This window comes from Euwallacea fornicatus, chromosome 15 (assembly GCF_040115645.1).
Source record: "Euwallacea fornicatus isolate EFF26 chromosome 15, ASM4011564v1, whole genome shotgun sequence".
NCBI classification, from domain to species: Eukaryota; Metazoa; Arthropoda; class Insecta; order Coleoptera; family Curculionidae; genus Euwallacea; species Euwallacea fornicatus.
This window is the reverse complement of record NC_089555.1, coordinates 3,496,174-3,508,900: the sequence shown is the minus strand read 5'-3', so window position 1 is coordinate 3,508,900 and position 12,727 is coordinate 3,496,174. Positions and strand designations below refer to the sequence as shown.

Genomic DNA, 12,727 nt, shown 5'->3' with positions numbered 1-12,727 from the left:
ATAAGAAGTGCTTTATTTTATCAGTAAAAAATTTCAAATTACAAATATAATTTATTTTGAAACATTTTATGTGGCACAAATATTTTTGAAACAATATTTTGAAGTATCTCCTAAATGTTTTGACCAGTGTATTTCTTTATGAAAAATACATAAATCTGGAGCTTTTGACTCAAAAATATACTCTTAAATAATACCTCTAACCGTTATCGTTTTTGAGAAATATTTTATTTAATGTTCTGCACATATGTCATGTTATTTTCAGTCAAACTGTAGGTCTTGAAACAAAAGCGAGTCGCTTAATATTTAACAGTTTTATATTTTTCGTAACTAGTTAAGTAACGTTTAATTGTCAAAGTTTAATTTAGAGAAAATTTTGTTTAAACATTTTCTTACATAAGTGGTTTATCTAATATTCTGTTTCGCTTATTTTATGTTCTGTAATTATAATTTAAAAAAATTGATAAAAATAAACTAATTAACACATAAAAATATCAAAATCAAAAGAGCTATTATTCAAGAGTATCTTTTTTGAGTAAAAGCTCTGGGCTTACATATTTTTAGCAAGGAAATATAAAATTCGCATCCACTAAAAAATACGGTTGTTTTGGTAACACAAACTTTTCAATGACAGGTTTATGATTCACGGTAACTACTTTGATCAGATATTTGGATTGAGCAAGTCAAAAATTATAAAAAACTAAAATTTCATATATTGATATTAAGAACTTTAGGAATTATTTAGTAAAAATAATCTCATTGGGAGACCCTCCCAGGGGCCGTTTCTTCGTTAAGGACTGGTACATGACATATGTTTATTTACCAATTTGATATTATTTTTACATATAGATTACGCTGTTTAAAGATTAGCACCTTATTAGAGGACACCCCGTACAGTCGTGGAACAATATACTACGGATCACCGTGTTAGTGTTATCCAAGCCTATTATGAAAATGGCCGAACAAGAAAAAGTGTATTTCATGCTTTACATAAATTGCTTGGCACACAAAATCGACCTTTTAAGAGGACAATTTGGAATGTGTTCCAAAAATTCTAGTAAACTACATCCAATGGCCACGGCGATCATGGGGTTTTGACACCCACGGATTTTTTCCCCTTTAGGGATATCTGAAAAACAGAGTTTCCGAGAATAAACTGAATGCCATTGTAGAGCTGAAACAGGAGATCCGACATGGAATAGCCGATATAGAACGTGATTTATGCCGCAGAGAAGTCGAAAATGTTCACAAACGGATTAGGTCATGCTACATGGACCGTGGCGGTCAAATACATATCATCTTTCATACATAATTGTAATGAACCAATCGCAAATGGCAAATAAACATTTTTTATATTTTTCATTTTGTCCATGTTTAGTTTTTTTATGTGGAAATTGAATCACCTTTTATTTTAATTGCGACAATGCTCAATTTTTGTCCGGAACAATTGGACACCTATTTACCATTTTGGCTATGTCTCTTTGGCTGTGTCCATTTCTGCAGAGGATTTGAGTTAAGGTTCCTTCACTAACCATCGTTTGACCTAATCTTAGTTTTAACTTTAATCTTCACTAGCGGTCAAGGAAAAATGAAACTTAGATAATCTAATTAACGTTTATTTACTTACCCCATTTTCAACAAATGCTGCAAATACAGGGTTGACTTTCAAAGGTCTATTTTCTGTTTATGAACTGTCCATTCCGAAAATAAGGCTCAACCATAAAGGCTTATTGTATGGATATAAACATTGGTTTTGGCACTTATCAATCTTAAGTAGCCAACGTCTAAGTCGGTCCGAGCATTCGAACAGACTAGTTTTAATAAAATAAAATAAATAATAAAGGTAAACGAAGTCCCGTTTAAGTTAGGTTAGGTTTATTCGTTTATGTTCGAGATTACGTAGAACATATCAAAGACATACGGGCTCGGTGTCAAATAATTTCAAAGTCCACTTGAAAGGATTTTTTTTTTTAACGCAGAATAGTTTTGTTTAACTAATTGAAATATTGTTTTGAAGTGTCAAATTAAGTGAAAAACAATTGACAAATTAATGCCGATTTGGAAATTAAAATAGACACGTTTTGTACCGTTTTCATTTAACTGCATCAGTTAAACTGTGACATTTACATCTCCCATAAAATTCAATAAATATTTATTGTTACTGAAGAGCCACATATCTGAGAAAAATATCAACTTATACGCTTTCAAAACATTCGTATTAATTTAATTTCAGTATATTGTTTCTTCAAAAAACATACATACAGTGCCGCTGCGACAAGTTTTTTTTCTTTTAATGCTGACTGCATCTTTTAAGCTGTGAGCCACCATTTATATGCGCAATTTCTTAATATAAACGCCTAATGGTATAAGTTTTTCATTATTGTTTATTATAAATTATAAAGATCCTATAAAAATGTTAAACATGAGTTTGGTAAGGTATATACAGGGTTGGTTCAAATTGAGGGTGCCCCACGAATATGAACCTCTATGCATATCTTGAAAACTATGCCTAGAAAAAGTTGAAATTTAGGTATTATACTAAAGTGGTTGTGATTTACTAATAAAAAAAAAATATATATATAACATTTATTTCTTCAAAACAAAGAAGAAATGGGCTATCGATCCTCTTGGTCTTTCTGCCCATGATTACAACCTGTATACTATTTGTTAGAGATTATAACTATATGTTTCTACATGTCATATGTTTCGTAGAGGGTTTTGTTGGGTAACCGGAACTGCGCTTGCTTGGTCTGTCTAGTCCAGCAAAATGGTGTCAGTAATGTCCAGTCATAAGGGTTGTTTTTCCATTTTGTCCGTATGTGTAGCAGTCTGTCTATTATTCTTTTCATATGTGTGCGTTGGTACAGTAGGTCGTTGGATGGGTTGTATAGTGGGTTCTCGGGATGACGTATTTTGGTAAATAGTCTCAGTGCGATTTGTTTCGTCGCTTGTATATGCAGTTTAGTTTTTTCTGTGGAGTTAGCTCTTATTATGTGTCCATAGTCCAGTAATTGTCTACAGATGGATTTATATACTTTTGTGGTTGTCTTTGTGGATATTCCCTTGTCTTTGTACATCAGTAGTCGAAAGTATTTAGTTCTTTTCTTAATTTCTGTCCTCATGTTTCGTACGTGCTTTGTAAATTTGAGTTGGTGATCGATTGTTATTCCTAGGTATTTAATGTGTTTGGTTGTGTGTCCGTCTGAGATTATTGTCGGTGAGTTGTGAGTAATTCTGTGGTTTGTTAGTAGAAGTTGGTTTTTTGCTGGGTTCGGTGTCGATCTCCATCTATAGAACCATTTCATCGTAGCGTCCGTCAGAGTCTATAGTTTTTCTGCTGTTTTCGTAGTGGTTTTTGCCGTGTGCAATGAGGGCTGTGTCTTTCGCGTATTGTAGTATGTAGGCAATTTTGTTTATTTGATTTATATTGGTAAAGTTGTGTTCGTATATGTCATGGCAAAACACATTGTATAGAAAGGGCGATAGAGACGAACCCTGTGGTAGACCTTGAGTGGGGGAGAATGGAAAGGAGGGAGTAGAGTTGATGCGAACCTCAAGTTGTCTGTTCTCCAGTAAGTTCTTTATTGTATAGAGTAAGTATTTTGGAGATTAAAAATATTTAAATGAAAATACCACTTTCGATTATACCAAAAATGAATCTCAACTGGGTTATTTTAAATGAAACACTTTGTATAGTAAATGAAGCTTTGATTCTTCAGAACATTATGAATATTTTATGTATAATGTTTTATACTTAAATTTTACAGTTTTCAAAATATTTAAAATTCTCAAAAAAAATTACAGTTACAGCAGTTAATGTATTTTCTAGTAATTCGGAAATGGATGAGTATTTTGCAATGAAATTTTGCGCTGTTGTACCAAATGCTCTTGCATCAGTGAGTTAAATCATGCCTTTTCATACAGGGCGTTTAAAAAGATAGCCCAAAATAGTAATTCGAAAATTATAGACAGTTCATTTTATAAATTGGAAGCCCCTCTTTTTTCAAAACACAGATATTTAACATTAAAAATAAGTACTACTATAAATTAAATTGTCTATACTTAAATTTAACCGTTTTCAATGTTAAGTAATCTACTTTAAGTACGACGGTACCCATAAATTATACAAAGATTATCTCAATATGTTTATTATTTATTATGAATGTAACATAGTAAACAGAACATATCGCACATTCGGTATTTGATATTCGGAGAAAACGAAGTCATTACCAATATATCTTAAACGCATAGTGAATCATTTTAAAACTATCGAATCTATTAAAATTCCTTAAAGAAGAAACGAGCTTATTGTTGATGTCGAAGTAATTAAAACTGCAATTTTGGGATATTTCCTACATATCCGACAACTATGTTAGGATAAGTTGCCCTGTTCCTGGAATTCTTAAAAACATGAATTTCGTCTATATTCAAATAGCTTAATGCAACATTTGAGAGAAACCGATTATCCAAACAGATAGTTTTTTATGAATTTCCTTTAACAAGTTTTCACGAATACCCAACATTTTCGAATAATATTATTCGGATAAACGAGACAAAATTTTGCAAAATTGGAATATTAAATCAGCATAATTCACATTATTGGAGCGACAACAATCACAATGCATTTCGCTACCGCAATTTCCAAGAAAGTTAGCAGTTTAAAGTTTTTTATGCCGTTAGAAATGTTGGAGTAACCAAATTACACTCTTATCAAGAAAACTTAAATGGTAAATAGCATTTCTTATTTCAATTTAAAATCACTTTTTAAATTATTGTTATTTACTGTAGGCGAAAGACATTTAAATATTTTGAGGAATTTTACAAAAACCCATATTGAAAGTTTGTCACTAGCATGTCGACGATTATTTTACCAACATAATGGAAAAACGGTGCACAATGATTATTTGGTTAGTAACTTTTCACAAGACGTGTTTTATGATTAATGGATAGCGAATAATGGACTTCACTTGTACCGCCCTCCCCGATCATCCGACCACTCAGTTCTCGATTTATTTCATTTGGGGCACAATTAAAAATAATGTTTATAATACTCCATTAACAATTACGGCAGACTGCATGAAAAGAGTTAAAACTCCATTTAATAATTTACATCCCTTGTCAGTAAAAATAACCCATGGAAAATTAATCTTAAAATGTGAAGTGTTTAGCAGTTTAAGAACGCAACATTGAACATTTATTGAAGTAACTGTTTTCTGATATTAACAGTTTACGCACTGTTTTATTATTGTTACCTTAAATTATTTAATGTTAAGGTTTTTAAACTCTCGTTTCTTCTCCAGGGTCTTTTGACAGATCCGTTGGTTTTAAATTATATATTGTGCGTCTGGGGACTTTTTGTGATGACTGTATGTTTTCTGGATATGGCATACCAAATGTATGACATATTCTAGTTAACATTTTGTTATATTCACCACAAAAAATAAACATATTGAAATAATCTTAGTTTCGTCGCATAATTTACGAGTGCCGCCATACTTAAAGTAAATTATTCAACATTGAAAAGTATTTTTAAAATAAAATTAAAATGGTTAGATTTAGGTATAAACAATTGAATTGAAAGTAATACTTATTGTTGGTGTTAAATATGTGTTCGTGGAAAAAATAGGGGGTTCCAATGTAAAAAATAAGATCTTTTACAATTTTTGATTGATAATTTTGGACTATCTTTTTCAACACCCTGTACGAAAAAGCATGATTTAACTCACTGATCCAAAAGCAGGAAGGCATTTTGTACAACACAGTAAAATTTTATTACACTTAGCCATTTACGAACTATTACAAAATATGTTAATCGCTGCAATTTTTTTTGGAAAACTCTAAGTATCGCGAAAACTGTAAAATTTAGGTATAGAACATTATACATACATGGAAAATGTTCATAATTTCCAGCAGAACCGAACTTTCATACGATATCCAGGGTATTCCATTTAGAGTAAGCAAGTTGATATTCATTTCTGGTGTAACCGTAAGGGGTATTTTTATAAAAATATTTTTAATCGATACATTACCTCCACTTTGGTATGATACCCAAACTTCCATTTTTCCCTAGGCAGTGTCTTTAAGATACCGATAGAGGTCCATATTTATGGGACACTCAATATATAATATATCCGCTAACGAAGTTGTCAAGAGGAGAAAGTTTCTTATTTTTCAGTTTACGGAAAAAGTTTATTCTTCATAAAAATTTTTATTTGTTTCAAAAGAGAGTAATATCCAAAAATTAATTATCCTTTTTAATGCCAACTATAAAAAAGACTTAAATTAAATCTCAATGTTGTCGCAAGAGCAACGAATTTACCTGATAGAGTGCTATGATACAGGTGATATGCCAATTCGGCGAGTTATGGTTAAATTTAATCAAAAGCTTCCGTATATTTACATCGCAAAATGTAACTGATCAAGAAATTCGTATCTACCTAATCCGAATTAGACAAACCTAATATAGCTTGAAATCAACATGACGCTGCGACTCCTATTGTATTGGACTCGGTTTAAAATAATCTATAACTTTTTTTACGGCGGAAATTACCTCAATTAGAAATAACTAAAACGCATATTAAAAAAAAAGTTGAAGCAATTAAAAATGTATACCTTCAAACCACTTTTTAATCAGGCTTTCGAGCCAGACGATCAAGCAAAACGTTTAAATTTCTGCTTGTGGATGAACGTTCAAATCATGAACAACCAACACTTTTATCCAGATATTGTGTTCTCTAATGAAGCCCCGTTCTCCGCCAATGGTACAACTTGTATTAGGCTTGTAATGTTTCATCTCGGCATGGAAAGTACCGAAGCCACAACAAACTCTATTTCCGAATCACTTGTAATCAGCAATATTTGACTAAAGTGAATACATGGTGTACAATTTCTTATCATGGCATAAGTGGACAGATATTTTTTTGAACATTTTGATTAATTAATAGACATATTTAAATATATGTCACATCTATTTCTAAATTAAACTTTGGCAGATGTCCCGATTAATTATCGCGCGAAATGTTACTTTCAGCAAGGTGATTGTTCTGCTCGTTGTACGCGAGTAGTGACGAAATGGTTGAATCAGCAATTTGGAGAGTATTGGATCTGTCGAAATGGTCATGTTTTATGGCCACGAGAGAACCCTGATTTGGCTATGGAAAATTTTTGCCTTTTAAAACAAATAGTTTACGCGAATGGCCTCCCTCCGAATGCAACACATTTGAAAAGGTACTGTAGGGTCTTTACTGCACGAGGAGATCGGAAGGAATTATGTATCATACTGCGTTTCGTACCGTAAGTTATATTGGCACACGTAAAGGGCCATCTGAACCATTGCAGGGCAATGTGCATCTTCATGTGGTCATCTGTATTTCTTATTTTATCTTGTTCAATATACTATCCCACATACGGACGGCTGGCGCCGTGGACCACTGCAGCCCATAAGGGTCCAAAGATGAGGAATAATGTACAGGGTGTATTTTAAGTAGGAACTTTCCTTTTATCACGAAAGAAATCTCAAGAGACTAAATAAAATCTTAATGTACCATTTTTCCGAAATATCAAAAGTAACCGAAATATACGCGTTTTAATACATTTCTGTATAAAATCAAAATCTACCCTGCATAAAACAATAAATTCAATATAAAAGAAAATAAAAAATCCTACAAAAAATTATCAAGTATTCTAAAAACGCATACAACATTTAACGTTTATTTTTTTTCTACAATTTGCCCATGACGTTTAAAAATCGGTCGTAAAACTTTGATTCAAATGTTAGTTTGATAAACATCAATACTATTAAGTTGATAATGGCCATAATTACACTAAATGACGAATTAGTTGTTATGCTGTTGGTATGCGGAGAGCGTTACCAGAACTGTATCGCAGCTTCGCGGTTTTACACCGGGTACTTTAGGTTAAGAAGGTATCATCTTACAACCCGTAGATTTGCTTATCTTTTCGAAAAAGCTTCTGAGACCGGAAACCTAAAAACAAACCATGGTAGATATGCTAGAAGACCTGAGCCACTTAAAATTGCCCAAAACGAAGATCATGTTTTAGATATTGTTGACGACGATCCAGCAACCATCTCATTTTAAACGCGTAATACAGGACTTTTTAAAATATCTACTTCCAAATTGGTAGATCGATCGCAATTAACCAATAAGATGGCCCGCAAAATCATCAGACTTCAATTCATGTAATTTTTGTCTGTGGGATTATATGAAAACTTTGGTGTTTGCGAATGAAATTAACACAATGGAACAGTCGCATGAACGAATTGAAAACGCTGTAGAAATAATTTGAGGAAAGAACCTCTTCTAACAGCATGTACAGAGTCGTGGATAAAGCGAGCGACAATTTGTGTAAATGAAATCAATGGCGACAATTGCGATCACACTTTGAAGCTAGACTCGGAGTGAGTAATAATTAAAACTTTCATACCCATATATTTCGGTTGTTTTGAGATTTAGGAAAAATGTTACATAAAGATTTTGCTTATTTTTTTTAAGTCTATGTCATGTTAAAAGGAAAGCTCCTACTTAAGATACATCATGGATAACCGCTTTTCACAAACGAACATGATTCTTCGACATAATTATCTCCAAGCACTTGAGCAGAAAATTTGATCCTCATATATTTAGTCTTAAACAAAATATCATAGTGTTTGTTTTGTAAAACCAGTTAAGTTAAATAAAGAATCGTAATTCGTGTACGTATTGTGTACTGTGTCGAAGATTTGAACTTCGCGTTCAAGAAGGTGATGAATCAAGTGAAATTTTCATTTCTAGTTTCCTCTTTTTGTTGGAATAAAAATGGTGCCAACTGATTCAACCGGTTTGGAACACGTAAAAACTTTCATGAAGAATACATTTCTCTCGTAAAATAAAAAATAAGAACCTTTCTCCTCTTTTCAGCCTCATTGAGGGCATACTGTAGACTGAAATTGGAATGCGAATGAATTGAACGTTGATTAAGAAGTTATTAAATTGATGGCCCTTAGAACAGCGTACAAAAGGAAAACGTTATTACAAAACAGTGCTTAAAATTCGGTTTAAACGAGGGTAAACAAAACTCTCCTGGGTTCTCCTAATTACTTAATCCGTTTTGCACAACAAAAAATTCAATTAAACGTTTACTTAGTAATGCTCGTTAAGAGCAATATTGACATTCTGGATAATTTGTTAAACAGTTCCGTGTATTACGATTCAGTAACTGTTTAGTTAAAATTAAACATTTGGCAACACTGCGGAATGTTAGAAGGCCATAGCATTGACGTATGGCGTATGAAGTTGCACCCGATAGTTGAACGATAACTGAACAAAAGAGAGTTGCGTCGTAGCCCCTTCTCAGCCTGCCCCAATAATTCCAATAATAACTGCCTACTTTATGTGAACGTTGGGCTTAAAATTGACGAACTTTCATTGAAACTTTTCGCCAAACCGAGACCTGACTGACACCATAAATTTCGTCCACAATTCATAACGAACGAGTCTAAATCACTTTGTTCAAAGTTAGCAACTACATGTGTCAGTAAAACACTGTCTGTTAATTACAGTTGTGCAAAGTATTATATAAAGGGCTCGAAATATGTACGCTCAAAGTTCACACAGTACCAGAACTATTTTACTCAGTCTATTCGGAATTTTTGTATTACTTACCAATGAGCTAATTATATTTTCTATTGCTAGGGTGATAAATTATGATATTAAAGCGTAGGAGTATCATTTATTCTCTCGCAATATTGCACACGAGTGTCAGCTTATAAAGCGAGAGCCATAATTGAATGCTTTTAGTTACTGTATCATTTTAAATTACCAGATTAGCTAAGAACAATTATACACTATAGGCTTCAATACTTTGCGAGATTTACTGCCGCTTATTTGAGCTTGGTTACGTTGGGTAAGTGTTTACCCCTTTTCCATTTTCAGCCTGTTTGGTGTCGGTAAGCGCTTGGACTTTAGTAGCAATTTCAGTGGAACGCTACTACGCCATCTGTCATCCACTCCGATCACTTGCCTGGCAGACTATCAGTCATGCCTACAAGACTATAGCTGCCATCTGGTTGTGCAGCTTTGCCTGTATGCTTCCCACCCTGGTCCTGAGTCAACTTCAACCGACAAAATTCGGTAAGCACTAGCTCAAAAAAAAAAAATCGTAAAAAGCCAATTCCGGTAATGGACTTGTAGTTGCCAACCATGGAGGCGATTAAATGAATTTTTGATGAAGTCTTAAACTGAAAAAGATTGTGAATCGTGTTTTTTTGTTGATGAATTTCAGGCAAACACAAATGTCGGGAAACCTGGCCGTCTCCCGATTACGAGAAGGCCTTTAATCTATTCCTGGATCTTGTTTTAATGGTCTCTCCTTTGCTCGTGTTGGCCGCCATGTATTCACTCATCATCAGAACATTATGGAAAGGCATAAAGACGGAAAGGGCTTTAAGATGCAGTTCTAATGGTAAGATTAATGGAGTTAGCGTTAAGTTAATTTGGGACTCTAAATTGGGTCTAGGATAAGGAATTGTTGAAGTGAGAACGAATATCCAAAATATCCACATAACTCTCGGATATATGATATGAAAAATACGTAATTTTTTTAACACTTGGTGTCAAATATAAATAGTGGCCTAATATTACTGACTAATATCGTCTCGTGGTCACGGGAATACACCTGATAGATGTCTTGGCCGTTAGTGGACCAACCAGTTTTACGACGATCAATATGCCTATAAATCTTGTGGAGTGGTTCTTCAACCCTAAATTTAATATTTCCCTTGTTGCAGCAAATTCTACTGTGGACATCTATGTAAATCTACAAACTAACTCGACCACTAGCTGGCGCTTCAAGAACAGAACCAATATAAGACAACAAACCAATTGGACAACCCTGCGAAACTGGTCAGACGAGTCAAATTCCCCGGTGGGTTCCAACAGCTCAAAGAGGCTGACCACAGGTCTGCGTCGCACCAATGCAGAGAGAAGCCTGCACAACAAGAAAAGAGTTATCAGGATGTTGTGCGTGGTGGTCATGGAGTTCTTCATCTGCTGGTCACCGCTCTACATCATCAACACCATAGTGCTGTTTGTTGGCGATAAAGTTTATGAAGTTATCGGTTACAAGGGCGTAAGCTTCTTTCAACTTTTGGCCTACAGCTCCAGCTGCTGCAATCCGATCACATACTGCTTCATGAACGGGGGCTTCAGGAAGAGCTTCTTGAAGCTGTTTAGTTGCTTCAGAACTGACAGGTATAGGTCGAAATTTGGAGGTGCGGAAGGCAGCGACTGTCAAATTGACATGAAGTACAGCAACCATCGCTATTCTGAACACTGATATACGGGAAGAAAAATGACTTTGTTGTAATCAGAGGGACTGGTTTCATTGGCTGTTAATTGTGTGTGATTTCCATAATAAATTAAGTGTTTTTGTACAGCATTAAAGTTTCCGTGGAGGGGTAGATGTTCATTTCAGCAATAACATGGTAATTCAATCCTTTCTTTGTTTATTATATTTTAATGCACCTGTCTGCCACGAGGTATATAGCGTTGTGCGGCAAAAAAAACATTAATTTTAGCCACAAGAGGGGAAAGAAGTTAATAAACATTTTCGGGGTTAGAAGTTACAGAAATTTATCGTTAGGCAAACTCTTCTTACCGAAAAAAAACTGTTTTATGTTAATTACTCTTCACAGCACAGTCTAGGGCCGTAAATTTTATCGTTATACTTACACACAATCCCCGTTTCCTTTGTAAACGTCCGAAAGTGATTAGTGGCAACAGTCTTTTGGGAAAAATGCGAACAAGCACACAATTTATCTCTGTAAAAATTTAACCGAACGAACTGTGATAAAAAAATTCGTTAGGAGCTATTGTCAGGCACTTTGAAATTTCTTTTACCGATTCCTTTTTTTCTATTGAACACGGTCAATTTGTCACTGAATAATGCTAAGCGCACAGCTAAAAGTTTACGAAGAGGTTTCGAAGATCGGGGATGAAAAAAACTTCGAATGAGGTTATGGCATATCGGCGCCAAGTCGACGTGGCAACGTGGCCATCCATCCTAGAACGTTGTTTTTATGTTTTTGTTTATGTACGGCGACACCCTTTTTTAGGTACTTAGCTGGGACCACTCGTCTCGAAAGTGGCTCTTCCTCCGCTTTGCCTTGTCATTCATGTAAATTACCAGTTTTTCTCAACATTGTTTTAACGTGTTGTATATTATCGGTCGATATCAATAAATCTTAGCGGTACGGGAGTGATTCAGAACAGTGGAATCAAACTAGGGATAAGTTAGTGCAACAATAGAATCCATTGAAGTGCCAAAACCCATGTTCGAAAATGTCTCCCTAAGGCGCTACGGCCTTACAATGCATTAAGGCAGTTAGGTGCAAAAATGCGATTTATCGAATTTTGGTGCGTTCCATTTTAATTTATTTTTACAAAATAACGCTCCAGCAATTGTTCAAAATGTCGTCCCTAAACTTGGTTGCTTTTGCTTGGAGGACATGCATGCATTCGCCCGCGAAAGCGTTGGTACAGAACACTTCTTCATTAAAATAAGTAAATATTTTTCCCGTGTGGAATCAAATCTTCATTTTATTTAAATAAATGTATTATTTAATCTATACAAGTGACAATAATAAAATCCAACAAAATCACAAAATTGATTAAAACAATAATTTTTCGATAATAAATTAATTACACAAAATTCTTGACACGCCAAGCGGATT

At 34.1% G+C, this 12,727-nt stretch overlaps 1 protein-coding gene across 4 annotated transcripts in view; it reads left to right on the top strand.

The window, feature by feature from the left end:
• LOC136343808 (cholecystokinin receptor-like) overlaps positions 1–11,428 on the top strand; it is a 414,493-nt gene extending 403,065 nt beyond the window's left edge. For all 4 annotated transcript variants that reach the window (XM_066290784.1, XM_066290782.1, XM_066290783.1 and 1 more), the window contains 3 exons: positions 9,930–10,127; positions 10,279–10,458; positions 10,784–11,428. In XM_066290784.1, coding sequence (XP_066146881.1) covers positions 9,930–10,127; positions 10,279–10,458; positions 10,784–11,331 — 926 coding nt within the window. In that variant the 3' untranslated portion in view covers positions 11,332–11,428. The remainder of the gene's footprint in view (positions 1–9,929; positions 10,128–10,278; positions 10,459–10,783) is intronic.
• The last annotated feature ends 1,299 nt before the right edge of the window (positions 11,429–12,727 follow it).